General features: G+C 40.1%; 1 protein-coding gene across 2 annotated transcripts in view; it reads left to right on the top strand.

Moving 5' to 3' along the window:
- UNKL (unk like zinc finger) overlaps window positions 1–14,472 on the top strand; it is a 180,745-nt gene that overhangs the window by 92,093 nt on the left and 74,180 nt on the right. For both annotated transcript variants that reach the window (XM_077449087.1, XM_077449088.1), the window contains 2 exons: window positions 6,424–6,486; window positions 11,625–11,802. In XM_077449087.1, coding sequence (XP_077305213.1) covers window positions 6,424–6,486; window positions 11,625–11,802 — 241 coding nt within the window. The remainder of the gene's footprint in view (window positions 1–6,423; window positions 6,487–11,624; window positions 11,803–14,472) is intronic.

Raw genomic sequence — 14,472 nt, forward strand, 5'->3', positions numbered from 1 at the left:
GGGTCTGCGGATGGGGGGCTTATCGGAATCCGGGGGGCCCCCAGATCCCGGCCCCCCACCCTATGTGAATGAGTATGGGGTACATCATACCCCTACCCATTCACCTGAGGGAAAATGTGTCAAAAAACACTACACAGGTTTTTAAAGTTAATTTATTAGGCAGCTCCGGGGGTCTTTTTCCGACTTCGGGTGTCTCTTCCAACTTCTTTGCTCTCTTTGGCCTCTTCTCCCGCTCTCCGGCCTCTTTTCCCACTCTTCGGTTCTGCCGGCTCCTCCGCTATCTTCTTCTAGCTCTTTTGCTAGCGTTGGCCCAGTCTTCTGCATTGCCTTCTTCCCTCTTCTCTTCCTCCGATGCTGACACAATGCTCTCTCCCACTGTAATGCCGTGTGAGTGGTGTGCAGTGACTTGTATAAGCATGGGGCAGGGTCACCGGGTGATGTCACCTGGTAACCACGCCTTTATGACATTACAGTCCCAGGGCATGCTGGGACTGTGAAATCATAAGGGGTGGGGTCACTGGGTGCCATCACCTAGTGACCACGCCCCATGCCTATATAAGTCGCTGCACACCGCTCACACGGCATTACAGCAGGAGAGATCGTCGTGTCAACATCGAAGGAAGAGAAGAGGGAAGAAGACGACGCAGACGACTTCCATTGCATTCTATGAGTACAAGTCGCCTAGAAGTCGGATTGAAGTAGTAGAGGAACCTTTTCTGAAGTCGGAGCGATTGCAGTAGTGTGCATTAAGATGGATCCTTTCACTTATGCCGGCCATACACGGTTCGAATTTCGAAAGAATTTTCTTTCGAAAATCGTATCTAAGAATTTTCGTATGAATTTCGCACCATTAGTGGGCTGCAGCAACAGCCAATTTTCGTGCGGAAATAAAATTTGAGGAATCGGACATGTTGGAAATTTTTAGAAAAACGAACGATTTTCTGATCAATGATGGGAGAATCGTGCGAGAAATGTAAGAAAATGTACGGAGATAAAAGAAAATGTACGGAGAGAAAAGAAGATTCCCAGCCAAGAAAATTCTTTTCTGTAGCAACATGAGGTGAAATTGAAGGCTTGGTCGGCCGAATTTCGAAAATCAATGGTGGCATCATCGGATCACAAAAAAAACGAATTTTCTGATTTTGAAAAGAAAATTCGTTCGAAATTCGACCGTGTATGGCCTGCATTACATAGATTTTTTTTCATGTAGCACGACTTGGGGCAACTTGAAGTCTGATGCAAAGTTGCCCCTGTGTGAATAGACTCTAACAAGTGAAAGTGACAGAGAAAAATATATTTTATCAAAACATTTCACATTCTACCATTCTTAAAAACAAAATCTTTGAAGAAGAAGCAACAATGTTGCAAAGGAAAATTTATTTCAGAGAAAGATGCATTTCATCTCAACATTACAAGGATTTATTTGTGACAGTTACAATTGTTCCATTAGAATCCATGGCTAAAACTGCATTGAACTATAGTAGCGCAGATTTCACTTCCAAAAAATGCTCTTTTACTCAGCGCTCATTTTTGTAGTTACTGTAACGCCTTGTAAAAAACACTGGAGCTAAAATGAGAGCTATTTACAGGTCTGAGCATGCTCAGTTGTGTTGGCACCTAGTTACAAAAACAGGGAATTTCTCTGCTCAGACTTTTAAAGATATTTCAGTGTAGAAATCCCCTTTTCACACATTTTAAAAGCAGATTATCTTTAAATAATATACTGCATATTTTAGTACCATTTAGGCAATTATATCATGCTCTAAACTATATTTCCATGTGCAATTCTCCAGGTTTTAGCAGAGTATGGGGTTGTATGCTATTTCAGGGGAACCAGAACTAGTAAATTCAATTTTGGGAGTATTTGCTCACCAGTGCTATAGTGAATACTGTTTTAGTGCTAATTAGTGCCAATTTGCGGCAATTGGCGCTAATTAGCACCAGGGCGCTATAGTAAATGACCCCCATTACGTTCATAACATATAACAAAAAATGTACTCCGGTGACATCATCAAAAAGAACCAGCATATCAACGATATTATGAATAATCATGGTTCATACATTACTTTACTGTAACATTGTTAAACACCTGACATTTCTGCCTTGAATAAATGAGTGAGAGGTATCTCATCGACCCAAAAGGGTGGGAGGGGTGAGGGGGGAGGGGGGAGGGAGGTGTTGACCAGTTTTTGTAATCTCCACTCTACGCAACCACATCCCGACCGTTGGTACTGTGTTTGTTTGTTTTTTTCCCCATAACCAGGATGCATAATTTAACTGCGTTAAGTAGACGTCCCACTATAGATTTTTTTGTATCTGTCGGGACTGTGGTGGCATGCAGCAGAAGAGTAGCCGGGTCATCCTGAATCTTGCAATCTGTGAATTTCTGAGTGACCGTCCTAACTGTTGCCCAGAAATGTTGTAATAATGGGCAGGACCAAAAGATGGGGAGTATCGTCAGATCCTGTCTGGCATCACCAGCATCTGTCTGAGGGGTTGGGGTAGTATTGGTGTAGTAATGGAATATAGTACCACCTACTCAGAATCTTTTAGTTAGTTTCTTGTATTTTCGTACAAATAGAAGACTTTAAAGAAAACCTGATATTTTGTTTCTGCATATTTGTGAAAGAACGCTGCAAGTCCATTTCCCATTTCTGCAGGCATGTTAAATCTGTTTTTTTCAGTGGGGTGTTAAATAAGGTATATGTTTTTGACAGTACTTGAGATATGTCACCTGTGTCCCCACAGTACTCCTGAAATGTCGTCATGGTATGTTCAAACTGTGCTGCATTAGCAATTGAGTGTAGATGTAAAGAGTGTCCCCTTGTCCTCTGGAGACCTTAAAGAGGAACTGCAGTCTGCTCACATAACTTTGTAATTAAAACGTCTTTGCTATTCTGAAGCTTCCCTCCAACCACTTTGCATATTAATTTATATATACTATCATTCTGTACTTGCCAAATATGTTACAGAAATCGCCCTCCACGGAGTCCGGCTGCAATCATTTTAACTGTGGGCAGCTGAAGCTGCTTCCTCTTCACTTCCTGGATTTACATCGGCACACAGAGGTGCACCTCCAGCTCTGCAGCTTCCATTGGCCCTCTTATAACTCACGCTCTCCCTTCTTGACAAACTCACGAGAGTTAGAGAGAGCTGTGCATGATGTCATAAGCCCATAGGATTTAATAGATGGAAAGATGAAAAAATTACAGAAGGTCTTCTGCTTTAAAGTGAATAATGTAACACCAAGTTTACTATATGGACATGTTTGATCATCCCCCGATTATCCTTTTTGAGAACTGGTGGCCAAAACTGAACTGCATATTCCAGATGTCTCTCTCTCTCTCCCTCCTCTCCCTCTCTGAGGCAGGGGACAAATTGGTCAGTAAAAACCAGGAGCTCCACATCCAGGGCTGCCATCAGAGAAGCACCAAAACCATGTGCCAAAGTCTTTAGAAAGAAGCAAAGGAAGAGGAGCCTCTGGGTGTAGAAGAAGCAAACACTTTAATCATAAAAGCATGTTAATACAGGCAACTCACATTTTAGATGTAGTAAATGAGCATTGAGCACATTAAAAACTGAGCATGGATGTAGTCATCGCCAAGTCCCTCAGGCTAAGGCACTGTAACCACTAGTGGCCATGAAGCAGTGAAGACACCGGCCGTGGAACGCTGTACAAAGCAGAACGAGGTCTGACACGCAGGTGGAGAGAGATGTCATAAGTGGGCGCGACTGGATTCGTGAGTGTGCGGGCTGAGATCGCATGACAGCCGTACTCCTTCATCAAGGCTTTTATGATTAAAGTGTTTTCTACTTCTACACCCAGAGGCGCTTCTTCCTTTGCTTCCGACGTTCTTTCACTGCCTAGCTTGGTGTCCTCTGCAAAGACAGAAATGTTACTTTTAAACTAAACAGAATAATCACAGATTTCCTTTAACAATGTCTAGATTATTACCTGTATATAAATATTTTATATATTACCTTTTATGTATTACCTGTTTATCTGTTCTGTAAAACAGAAATGTTACTTTTAATCCCAGACCCTATATCAATAATAAATATGTTAAAAAGTAAGGGTCCCAGCACTGAACCTTGGGGTACACTACTGATAACCTTAGACCATTCAGAATAAGAATCATTAACCACTACTCTCTGAATTCTGTCTTTTAGCTAGTTTTCTATCCATTTACAAATTGATCTTTCCAAGCCTATAGACTTTACCTTACCCATGAGCCATGTGTGGGGAACTGTGTCAAACGCTTTTGAAAAATCTAGGTATACTACGTCCACAGCTACCCATCTGTCCAATGTTTTACTTACCTCCTCATAAAAAAAGAAATCAGGATTGTTCGACAACTTCTGTCTTTCATGAATCCATGCTGTCTGTTGCTTAAAATAATTTTTTCCCAGCCAGAACTCTATGTGGTCTTTTATTAAACTCTCCAGTATCTTCCTGACTACAGAACTTAAACTAACAGGTCTATAGTTACTTGGTAAAGACTTTGATCCCTTTTTAAATATGGGCATTGGCCCTGCGCCAATCCAGTGATACCATTCCAGTCACTAACAAGTCCCTAAATATTAGAAACAATGGCCTTGAAATTACAGAGCTCAATTCTTTTAGGATCCGTGGGTGGATGGATGCCATCTGGTCCAGGTGCTTTATCCACCTTTTATTCTGTCTAAATATTTCTGGCCCATATCACTTTTGAGCTATTGTGGATCATTTGGGGCTGTGTCACTACCATCCCCATTATGGACATGAGCTCCCCCATGCTCCTTTGTATACACAAGGCTGAAAGTATTTATTTAATAAATTTGCCTTCTCTTCGCCCACTTTAGATTATTTGGTAAAGGGTCTACATGCTCAAGCCTGACCTTTTTACTATTGATATATTTGAAGAATTTTTGGGGGTTTGTCCTACTGTCTTTTGCAATCTGTCATTCGTTTTGAATTTTTGTGTCCTTGATTTCCTTTTTACATATTCTTATAAATTTTTTGTAACATTTAAACAATGATGGCGTTCCTTTATTTTTTTTTTTTTAAAGCTCTTTTTTTATTATTTATAGCCATTTTAACCTTGGCCGTGAGCCACATTGGTTTTATTTTTAGCCTTTTAAACTTATTGCCCATGGGAATATACTTTTGCAGTGAGTTTACATACTCACTTTGAAGAATTCCCATTTCTGTTCTGTGTCCATTGATTCCATTATCCCCTTCCAGTCTAAGACCTGGAGAGCAGCCATCATCCTTGGAAAATTTGCTCTCTTAAAGTTAAGTGTTTTTATCTTACCCGTATGTGTTTGTTGCTTACAACTAAGATTAAGGCTCGGCTCACACCTAAACCAGCCATGGATCGCACAACAACGCTGTCCATCCTTTTCCGTTTCAGGGACGAATCGGGGCAGAATCTTTGCCTGAATTTGACCCTGGAATGGAGGCAAAGATGCACAGCGTTTCTGTGCAGTGTGCTCGGCAACCGCCCCACAGACATGTGAACTGGCTCCATAGAGAGACGGTCATATTCTCTTGCTATGCAGATTGGATGCGGAGAAACCTCCACATCCAATTCGCATTGGTGTGAACCCATCCTAAATGAAATCATGTTATGGTAACTGCTACCCAGATGTTCTCTTGAATATGAATATTGGTAATAAGCTCTGCATGGTTTGAGACTACCAGGTCCAGCAGAGCGTCATTCCTAGTTGGGGCCTCAATAAACTGGACCAAACAGAGTTTTCCTTCTGCCATAAACCACTAACTGCCAAGACTTTAGTTCTGTTTTAGGTTTTTGACCAGGAACACCCTTTTAAAGGTCAATACTGACTATATAATTGTTTCAACTCTGTGACTAAAACTGGCCACACACCAACAAAACTCAGCCAGTTGAACAGGGACCTGCCAAATTTTGATTAGTGTATGGCCAGCTTTAGCCATAGGCAGGGATCAACCAAATTTTGATCAATGTGTGGCTGTCCCTGCTCGACAGAAGTCGAATGGCTGCTGTCTGTGTACCTGCTGTCAGAATAAAATGTCCTGGCAATGGGGGCCTGGTTTGTGTGGATGGAGGAATTTGTTTGTTTATTTTATTTTTTTTCTTCATTAACCTGGCAGGCTGAACAAAAACAAAGTGACCAGCTTAAGCAGCGAAGCTTGAGGATGAGCAGGACAGCCTGTTTTGGTATAGTGTTATTTATGGCTAGCGGTTTGGTGTAGAAGTTAGCAGTAGCATTGCCTGTGTTCCTAAAATAACTTTGTGCAAGCCCTTAATGTATAACTTGTACTAAGTGTTAAATCACGTTTTGCCTTTTATATTGCCAAGGATTGTTTTACTGTTTTACCCTAAATATGTCATAAAATCACACAAGTTCATCCTTGTATTTTAAAACTGCCAATTCAAAAGTTGTTTCCTTTTTTTCTAGGCAAAACACAAGTGCCTGTCTTTGGATAGCAATCATAAAGTGAATGATCACGAAAATAAACAGGTAATCTATATAATATTTATGTAGAGGTAATAGACATCATTAAAGGAAATCTGTGATTTTGTTTAGTTTAAAAAAAAAAAAGTTTGTGTGTGTATGTGTATACATATACAGTATCTCACAAAAGTGAGTACACCCCTCACATTTTTGTAAATATTTTATTAGATCTTTTCATGTGACAACACTGAAGAAATTACACTTTGCTTCAATGTAAAGTAGTGAGTGTTCAGCTTGTATAACAGTGTAAATTTGCTGTCCCCTCAAATTAACTCAACACACAGCCATTAAGGTCTAAACCATTGGTAACAAAAGTTAGTACACCCCTAAGTTAAAAAAAAATGTCCAGATTGGGCCCAAAGTGTCAATATTTTGTGTGGCCACCATTATTTTCCAGCATTGCCTTAACCCTCTTGAGAATGTAGCTCACAAGAGCTTCACAGGTTGCCACTGAAGTCCTCTTCCACTCCTCCATGAAGACATCACAGAGCTGGTGGATGTTTGAGACCTTGCGCTCCTCCACCTTCTTTTTGAGGATGCCCCACAGATTCTTAATAGGGTTTAGATCTGGCGACATGCTTGGCCAGTCCATCACCTTTACCCTAAGCTTCTTTAGCAAGACACTGGTCATCTTGGAAGTGTGTGTTGGGGTTGTTATGTTGGAATAATGTCCTGCGGCCCAGTCTCCAAAGGGAAGGGATCATGCTCTGATTCAGTATGTCACAGTACATGTTGGCATTCATGGTTCCCTCAATGAACTGTAGCTCCCCAGTGCTGGCAGCACTCATGCAGCCCCAAACCATGACACTCCCACCACCATGCTTGACTGTAGGCAAGATACACTTGTCTTTTGCACTCCTCACCTGGTTGCCGCCACACATGCTTGACCCCATCTGAACCAAATAAGTTTATCTTGGTTTCATTAGACCACAGGACATTGTTCCAGTAATCCATGTCCTTAGTCTGCTTGTCTTCAGCAAACTGTGCGGGCTTTCTTGTGCATCATCTTTAGAAGAGGCTTCCTTCTGGGACGACAGCCATGCAGACCAATTTGATGCAGTGTGCAGCGTATGATCTGAGCACTGACAGGCTGACCCCCCCTCCACCCCTTCAACCTCTGCAGCAATGCCGGCAGCACTCGTACCTCTGTTTCCCAAAGAAAACCCCTGGATATTATGCTGAGCATGTGCACTGAACTTCTTTGGTCGACCAGGGCGAGGCCTGTTCTGAGTGGAACCTGGCCTGTTAAACTGCTGTATGGTCTTGGCCACCGTGCTGCAGCTCAGTTTCAGGGTCTTGGAAATCTTTTTATAGCCTAGGCCATCTTTATGTAGAGCAACAATTCTTTTTTTTCAGAGAGTTCTTTGTCATAAGGTGCCATGTTGAACTTCCAGTGACCAGTATGAGAGCGTCAGAGCAACAACACCAAATTTAACACACCTGCTCCCATTTAAACCTTGTAACTTTGAATCACATGACATCAGGGAGGGAAAATGGCTTATAGGGCCCAATTTGGACATTTTCACGTAGGGGTGTACTCACGTTTGTTGCCAGCGGTTTAGATCTTAATAGCTGTGTATTGAGTTATTTTAAGGGGACAGCAAATTTACACCGTTATACAAGCTGTACATGCACCACTTTACATTGTAGCAAAGCGTTATTCTTCAGTGTTGTCACGTGAAAAGATCTAATAAAATATCTACAAAAATGTGAGGGGGTACTTGCTTTTGTGAGATACTGTATATATTTGAGCACAATTTCATAGATTTTTTTTCAGGTATTTACCAAAACATATTCAAGCTATAGTTATATAATGGGTTATAATAGTTATATAAAGCGTTTAGGAATTGCAGCTCTTAAAGGGCAGCACAGTGGTGTAGTGGTTAGCACTCTCACCTAGCAGTAAGAAGGGTCGTCGGTTCAAATCCCAACCACGACACTACCTGCCTGGAGTTTGCATGTTCTCCCTGTGCCTGCGTGGGTTTCCTCCGGGTACTCCGGTTTCCTCCCACAATCCAAAGACATGCAGGTAGGTTAATTGGCTTCTGTCCAAAATTGGCCATAGTATATGAATGGGGGCCTTGGATTGTGGGCTCCTTGAGGGTAGGGACCAATGTAAGTGTGCAATGTACAGGGATAGGGACAATTGTAGACACTCAGGTTGAACTAGATGGACTGGTGTCTTTATTCAACCTTACTAACTATGAAACTATGAAACTATGAAAGTGGTTGTAAACTCTTACAAACCACTTTGACCTACAGATAAGCCTAGATTAAGGCTTACCTGTAGGTCCAAGAAATATATCCTAAACCTACACAGTTTAGGAGATATTTACTAAAAGACAGTCACCGCTCTCTACGGCGCATGGGCACTATCGCCGTTAGCAGACTGACGCTGCTAACGGCGATATGCCGTTAGGGGCGGCTCCCGTGCGGGAGTGACGTCATTGCTGCTCTGGTGCTGTGAGTGGCCGGCGCAGCGATACCCGGAAGAAGATTGATGTTCCGTACTACAGGGGACAGCGGGGACATCGCTGGCTCCTGTGTCAGGTAAATGACATATAATGGGCTACTATGCGATGCATAATAGCCCTTTATGCTTTACCTTTGCTGGGAGACAAAGAAGAAGTAAGCCCATCACAATTGATGTCCTTTTTTTTTTTTTCAACAAATAGCGCTTTCTTTTGGTGGTATTTAATTGCCTGTGTTTTTTTTGTGGTATAAACAAAAAAATGTGCGACAATTTAAAAAAAAAAAATTGTAATTTTTACTATAATAGATATACCGATTGTTTAAAAAAAAAAAAAAAAAAAAAAAAAATTTCTCAGTTTAGGCTGATATGTATTCTTCTACATATTTTTGGTAAACAAAAAAAAATGCAATAAGCGTATATATTGATTGGTTTGCACAAAATTTATAGAGTCTACAAAATATGGGATAGATTTATAGTATTTTTTTTTATTATAATTTTTTACTAGTAATGGTGATCTGCAATATTTTTTTTTTTTTTTTTTTATATTGGGACTGTGACATTCTGGTGGACACATCGGACACTTTTGACATATTTTTGTGTAAAATGTAGGGGGATGGGACTGACTAGAGGGAATGACAGATCTTGGTTCCTAGCTATTAGGAACTCATGGTCTGTCATTTCTCACAGAAAAAGGATTTGTGTGTTTACACACACACGTCCCTGTTCTACCTCTCGTGCTCGCGACCGGGGATGCTGATGGCATATCTTACACCGCAAACAAGGAAACAACCAGCTGAAACAGGAGGAGGCCATTTGTCTGCTGCACAGTGGCAGATATTGTGAAAGCGTAATACCCCCGTGCGGGGTGAATTGTTTCGTGAGTGCATTCCCTATAGGGCACCTATAAAGCCCCGTACACACTATCAGATTGTCTGCTGAGTTTTTCCTTCAGATTTACCAAAACCATATAATATGAGGTCAAACCTTAGGAGTTTCAATGTGTATGCAATCAGGCAGGCCCTTCTACTACATGGTTTTGGTAAATATGAAGGAAAAACTCAGCAGACAATCTGATAGTGTGTACGGGGCTTAAGAAGCACAGAATACAGCTTATGAAGAGCACCTGTCACTTTTTATTATTTTTCACTTTTATGGCAAATGGACTATTTGTGCACATTGTATTTTCTTTAGCATAATCTACTACCCGGTACAGCGCTAGAGGGTGTCACCATAAGGATATCCAGTTTTTTTTATACTTTCACAAGTGGTAAAAACACAGGCACTGTCGTTCACATATTTATGGGACTGTCTGCATTTTTTGGTATGTTCATAAGCCACATGGAGATGTTTTAAACTGGTGCCACACCAGTTTGTTTGCATTTCACTTGCTGAAGGCAAAACTAAAGGTAGAAAGACCCACAAACAAAGAACATCCGAAGTCCGCTGCAGTTAGAGCCTGGCAAATCAACAGAAGGGAGGAAACCTAGTCTTTAATAATGTCCATGGGTTTCTAGACTTCAGGCAGTCATTGGCAGTAAAGGATTCTCAGCAAAATAATAAAAAATAACATTTTATTTATGATTATATAAATTTTTTCCAATTACATTTGTGCCCCTGAAAATGGGGGGGGGGGGGGGGGGGGGAGGGAGGGCTGTGTATAAAAATGGCTGCAGTTCCTAAAATGTGTACTTTATATTTATGGTCAACCCCTTGAATTAAAGCTGAAAGTCTGTACTTTATTTTTTATTTTGGTGGCATACAGAGCCAAAAGTATGAAAATTGTGCCTGTGTCCAAAGATATATGGACCTAACCACAAACACATTAATATAGATATATATATATATATATATATATATATATATATATATATATATATATATATATATATATATATATATATATATATATATATATATATATATATATATATATATCTATATATATATATCTCTATCTACACACACACACTCAATAAAAAGTATTTAGTCAGCCACCAATTGTGCAAGTTCTCCCACTTAAACAGATGAGAGAGGCTTGTAATTGTCATCATAGGTATACCTCAACTAATGAGAGACAAAATGTGGAAACAAATCCAGACAATCACTGTCTGATTTTTGAAAGAATTTATTTGTAAATTATGGTGGAAAAATAAGTATTTGATCACCTACAAACAAGCATATACATTATTTGGACGATTGTCATACACGTTCATGCCAGCTGGACAGATTTGCCCCAAAGTTTCAGTATTGGATCAACTCCTATGATCGTCTGCTCCATTTATTGGCCAAAATGCACAATTTTTGTTCTGAACTACTTCAGTGAGTAACATTAAAAACACATTTTGACCTCTAGATGGAGCTGATGGTTATAGGCATTCATTTAGTAAAATACGGGGAAAATTTGTCAAGCCTGCACAAATGTGCGTGTGTGACATTTGTCCAATGAATGTTTTATAGATCCTTCTAACTCTTAGTAGCTGCACCAGAATGTCTCAAAGTAGCTGTAGCCCTTTCATGGGTGCATACCAAGCACTGCTATCGCAGCCTGATGATTTGCACATGCCCAGATACATTGTCTATCTTTGTAAATTTAATTATAATCTGTAGGATTTTTTTGTTTTTCGTGCATATAGTTGGCGTTTTTAATTATTTTCATGTCTGTTATGAACAGAGCCATCTCAGTGTTTTCTCAGTGGTGAACCCATTGGCTTCCAGTATAACGTCCAGTATCACATCTAGCCTGGCATCCAGTATTGGCTCAGACAGTTCGTCCCCTACTGCTCTCTCAAGTGTTAATGCCAAAGCCCTCCCTTTCTACCCTACCAGTAATACTGTTGAATCAGTAATAGGTAAGTTTCCAGATTCTTGCATTAGTTATTCTTGTATTGAATAATAAAAGTGCTTCTGTGGTTTTGTAGCAGATATGATTTATAAACAGTAAGGATGGCTGCTACCACAGTTCATTTATGAAATTTCTACTAGATATTGGAATGGCAATGTTCTGCTTCTTATACATTTTTACAAATCTACTTCATGTACATTAAGCCCTCCCCTTTATAAATGCATGCTGCCATGGCAGATGTAGAAGGTTAGTGATTGTTGCTTTTCATAATAATAATGAGTTATCGGTAGTAGTATTACCCTTTCCATTCTTTGTGAAAAATTCTTGGTGTTTCTGTTGTATGTTGCTTGCGAGCTTTCCTCTGTATCCAGTCCTCCTCCTAAACTATTCTTTCCTGCTGCGATCCCAGCTCTATGTTCAGATGTATTTTTTTTTTCATTTTACATTGAATAAGCAAGATCTTTATTCAAGTATTTGTATTCTAAAAAAAAAGTGAATAAAACCTGACCAGAGTGTGACCTACAATATTACACATGACAATAGTCCAGGACCTATCCAGAGTTGTGTGGACATTAGCAATGCGTGCAAAACCAATTGTACATCAAATTGCTATACCCGCCTTCTGGGCATGTGAAATGCAGGGTATCAGTGATGGTGCACATAGGGCAAGTTAATACAATGTCCAACAAAAACTAAGGCAATAAAAAATATTTAATCCTAATTAGTGGTTGTAAATCCTCTCCTATGACCAGTGAAGTGAACAGCCTCAGATGATGCACAGAGATTAAAAAAATCTCCCTACATAAGTTTTACATGTATATCTGCTGTCTTTCTTTTTCTACACTCTTTGGAAAGTGCAGATAGTATTGTAAATCTTTCTTCCTGTTTCAGCAGCACATAGGGGTGGGTGAGGAGTCTGGGCTTACACTGTGTGAGAGCTGATTGGAGAAAAGGCACACACCTAGGCAGAGGAACGAAGGAATGTGCAGAGCTGTATTCTGAATAGACAAGCTGTCTGCTTATCTACCTCTAAGCTCCCCCCCCCCCCCACATACATTTTCAACTGCTGTTATCTCGTGTGTCAGAACTTGTCAGAAGTTATGCTGATAAGAGGAACAGAGCAGCAGAAAGACATGGCACTTAGAACTTCGGAGAGAGAGAAAAGTAAACACTACAGATATATGTGCCTAGGTCAAATTTCATGAATGGGGTTTACAACCACTTTAATCCAATGTAACACTCACCATTGGGGTATTGTAATTATAGCCATACAACTAGACTAAAAAAGAGACAGCCCCTATAAGAGAGAGAGACAGGGGTAATAAAGTTGCTATGTTAATGACAAAAAATCAGTGGTTGTGTTATCAAATATTTTATTTAGTTGTAAAAATTATTTATTCTCAAAAATTACCTCCCAGATAAAAAGGGAGGGTATATAGAAATCTCAGTCTCAAGGGAACACACTAAAGCCACAATAACTATACATACCATACATACGTTTCATGCAAGCAAGACAACATTCTTTTTAACATAAATAACAAGGAATTGTCTGGACACTAAGTATTTCTCCACACAGGGCTATACTACGGCAATTCGCCGTTTGTGTAATTAACCATTCTAAGTATATAAGCTAATTGCCCTGTGTGTGAACCCCCTTGGGTGCTCAAGCTATATTGAAACTAGGTGGTATAGTTGGTTCCCTTTTGAAGTCTGTTCCTTATTTTGGGGCTAGTTGATATATCAATGTCTCTGCTTCAATTTATGAAGTATGTCATGAATCCTATGACTGAAGGGTATTTTCCAACAAAAAAACTACATGATATAAGCAGATTAATGTTTGTTAGTATAACCGCTTTTCAGCAGATGTCAAAGGAAGTGGATTAGCACTTATGTGGCTTGATTACAGGATTTTAAGCTAGAAATTGTGCAGTTTTTTTTATAGTTACAACTATAAAAGCTACAAAAAAAGTGAAAGAGAAGCTATTATGACTCTACAGTGCTATCACCACACTAATATCAATAAATGTATTCCTACTAACCGTGACGCGCTCCCTAATATAAAATATCAAATGTGCACATAAACAACAAAGCTCATAAATTTACACAATCCTAAATCATGCAGAAAATAGGGGGGTGGGTGGGTGGGTGGACCATTTAGTTACAAAGAGGAAAAAGCGTAACTAGGCAATGTGACCTACAAATTGAACCCAAGGGTGAGAGGTAGGATCTTTAAATTCTCATCGCTGTTTCACCAGGTTGCTAAAGGGCTCTTACACACGTGGTAGAGTGCTCCAACCAACGAGCCTAAACTTTATCATATTTAGAATGACATCTGCTATGTATATAGATTAGCTTCTTGTAGAGGAGAGGGGGCATTAATATCTGCTAATCAGGAGTGTAACGTGGGAGGAAGCTCCTGCCTCCTTTTTCAGGCTATTATCTTTCTTTCACTGAATAAAGTGTTGTGTAAAAATGTTGTCCTGTAATCATCTGGATCCCAGAAAAGCCCAAAGATGCACTGTTTATTGTCCAGAGTCATGGATCAGCCCATTTAATCATGGAAGAATTGTACCACCTGGAGCCAGAAAACTTGAATCCTGGGGCAGGCCCACAGCAGATAAAAGATGCTGCAGGCATTGGAACACCAGGGGTACTGAGGGCTGTGAGTGGGGCAATA

Source organism: Lithobates pipiens, unplaced genomic scaffold (genome assembly GCF_037356315.1).
Source record: "Lithobates pipiens isolate NorthernLeopardFrog02 unplaced genomic scaffold, aLitPip1_a1.2 Scaffold_22, whole genome shotgun sequence".
Classification (NCBI taxonomy): Eukaryota; Metazoa; Chordata; class Amphibia; order Anura; family Ranidae; genus Lithobates; species Lithobates pipiens.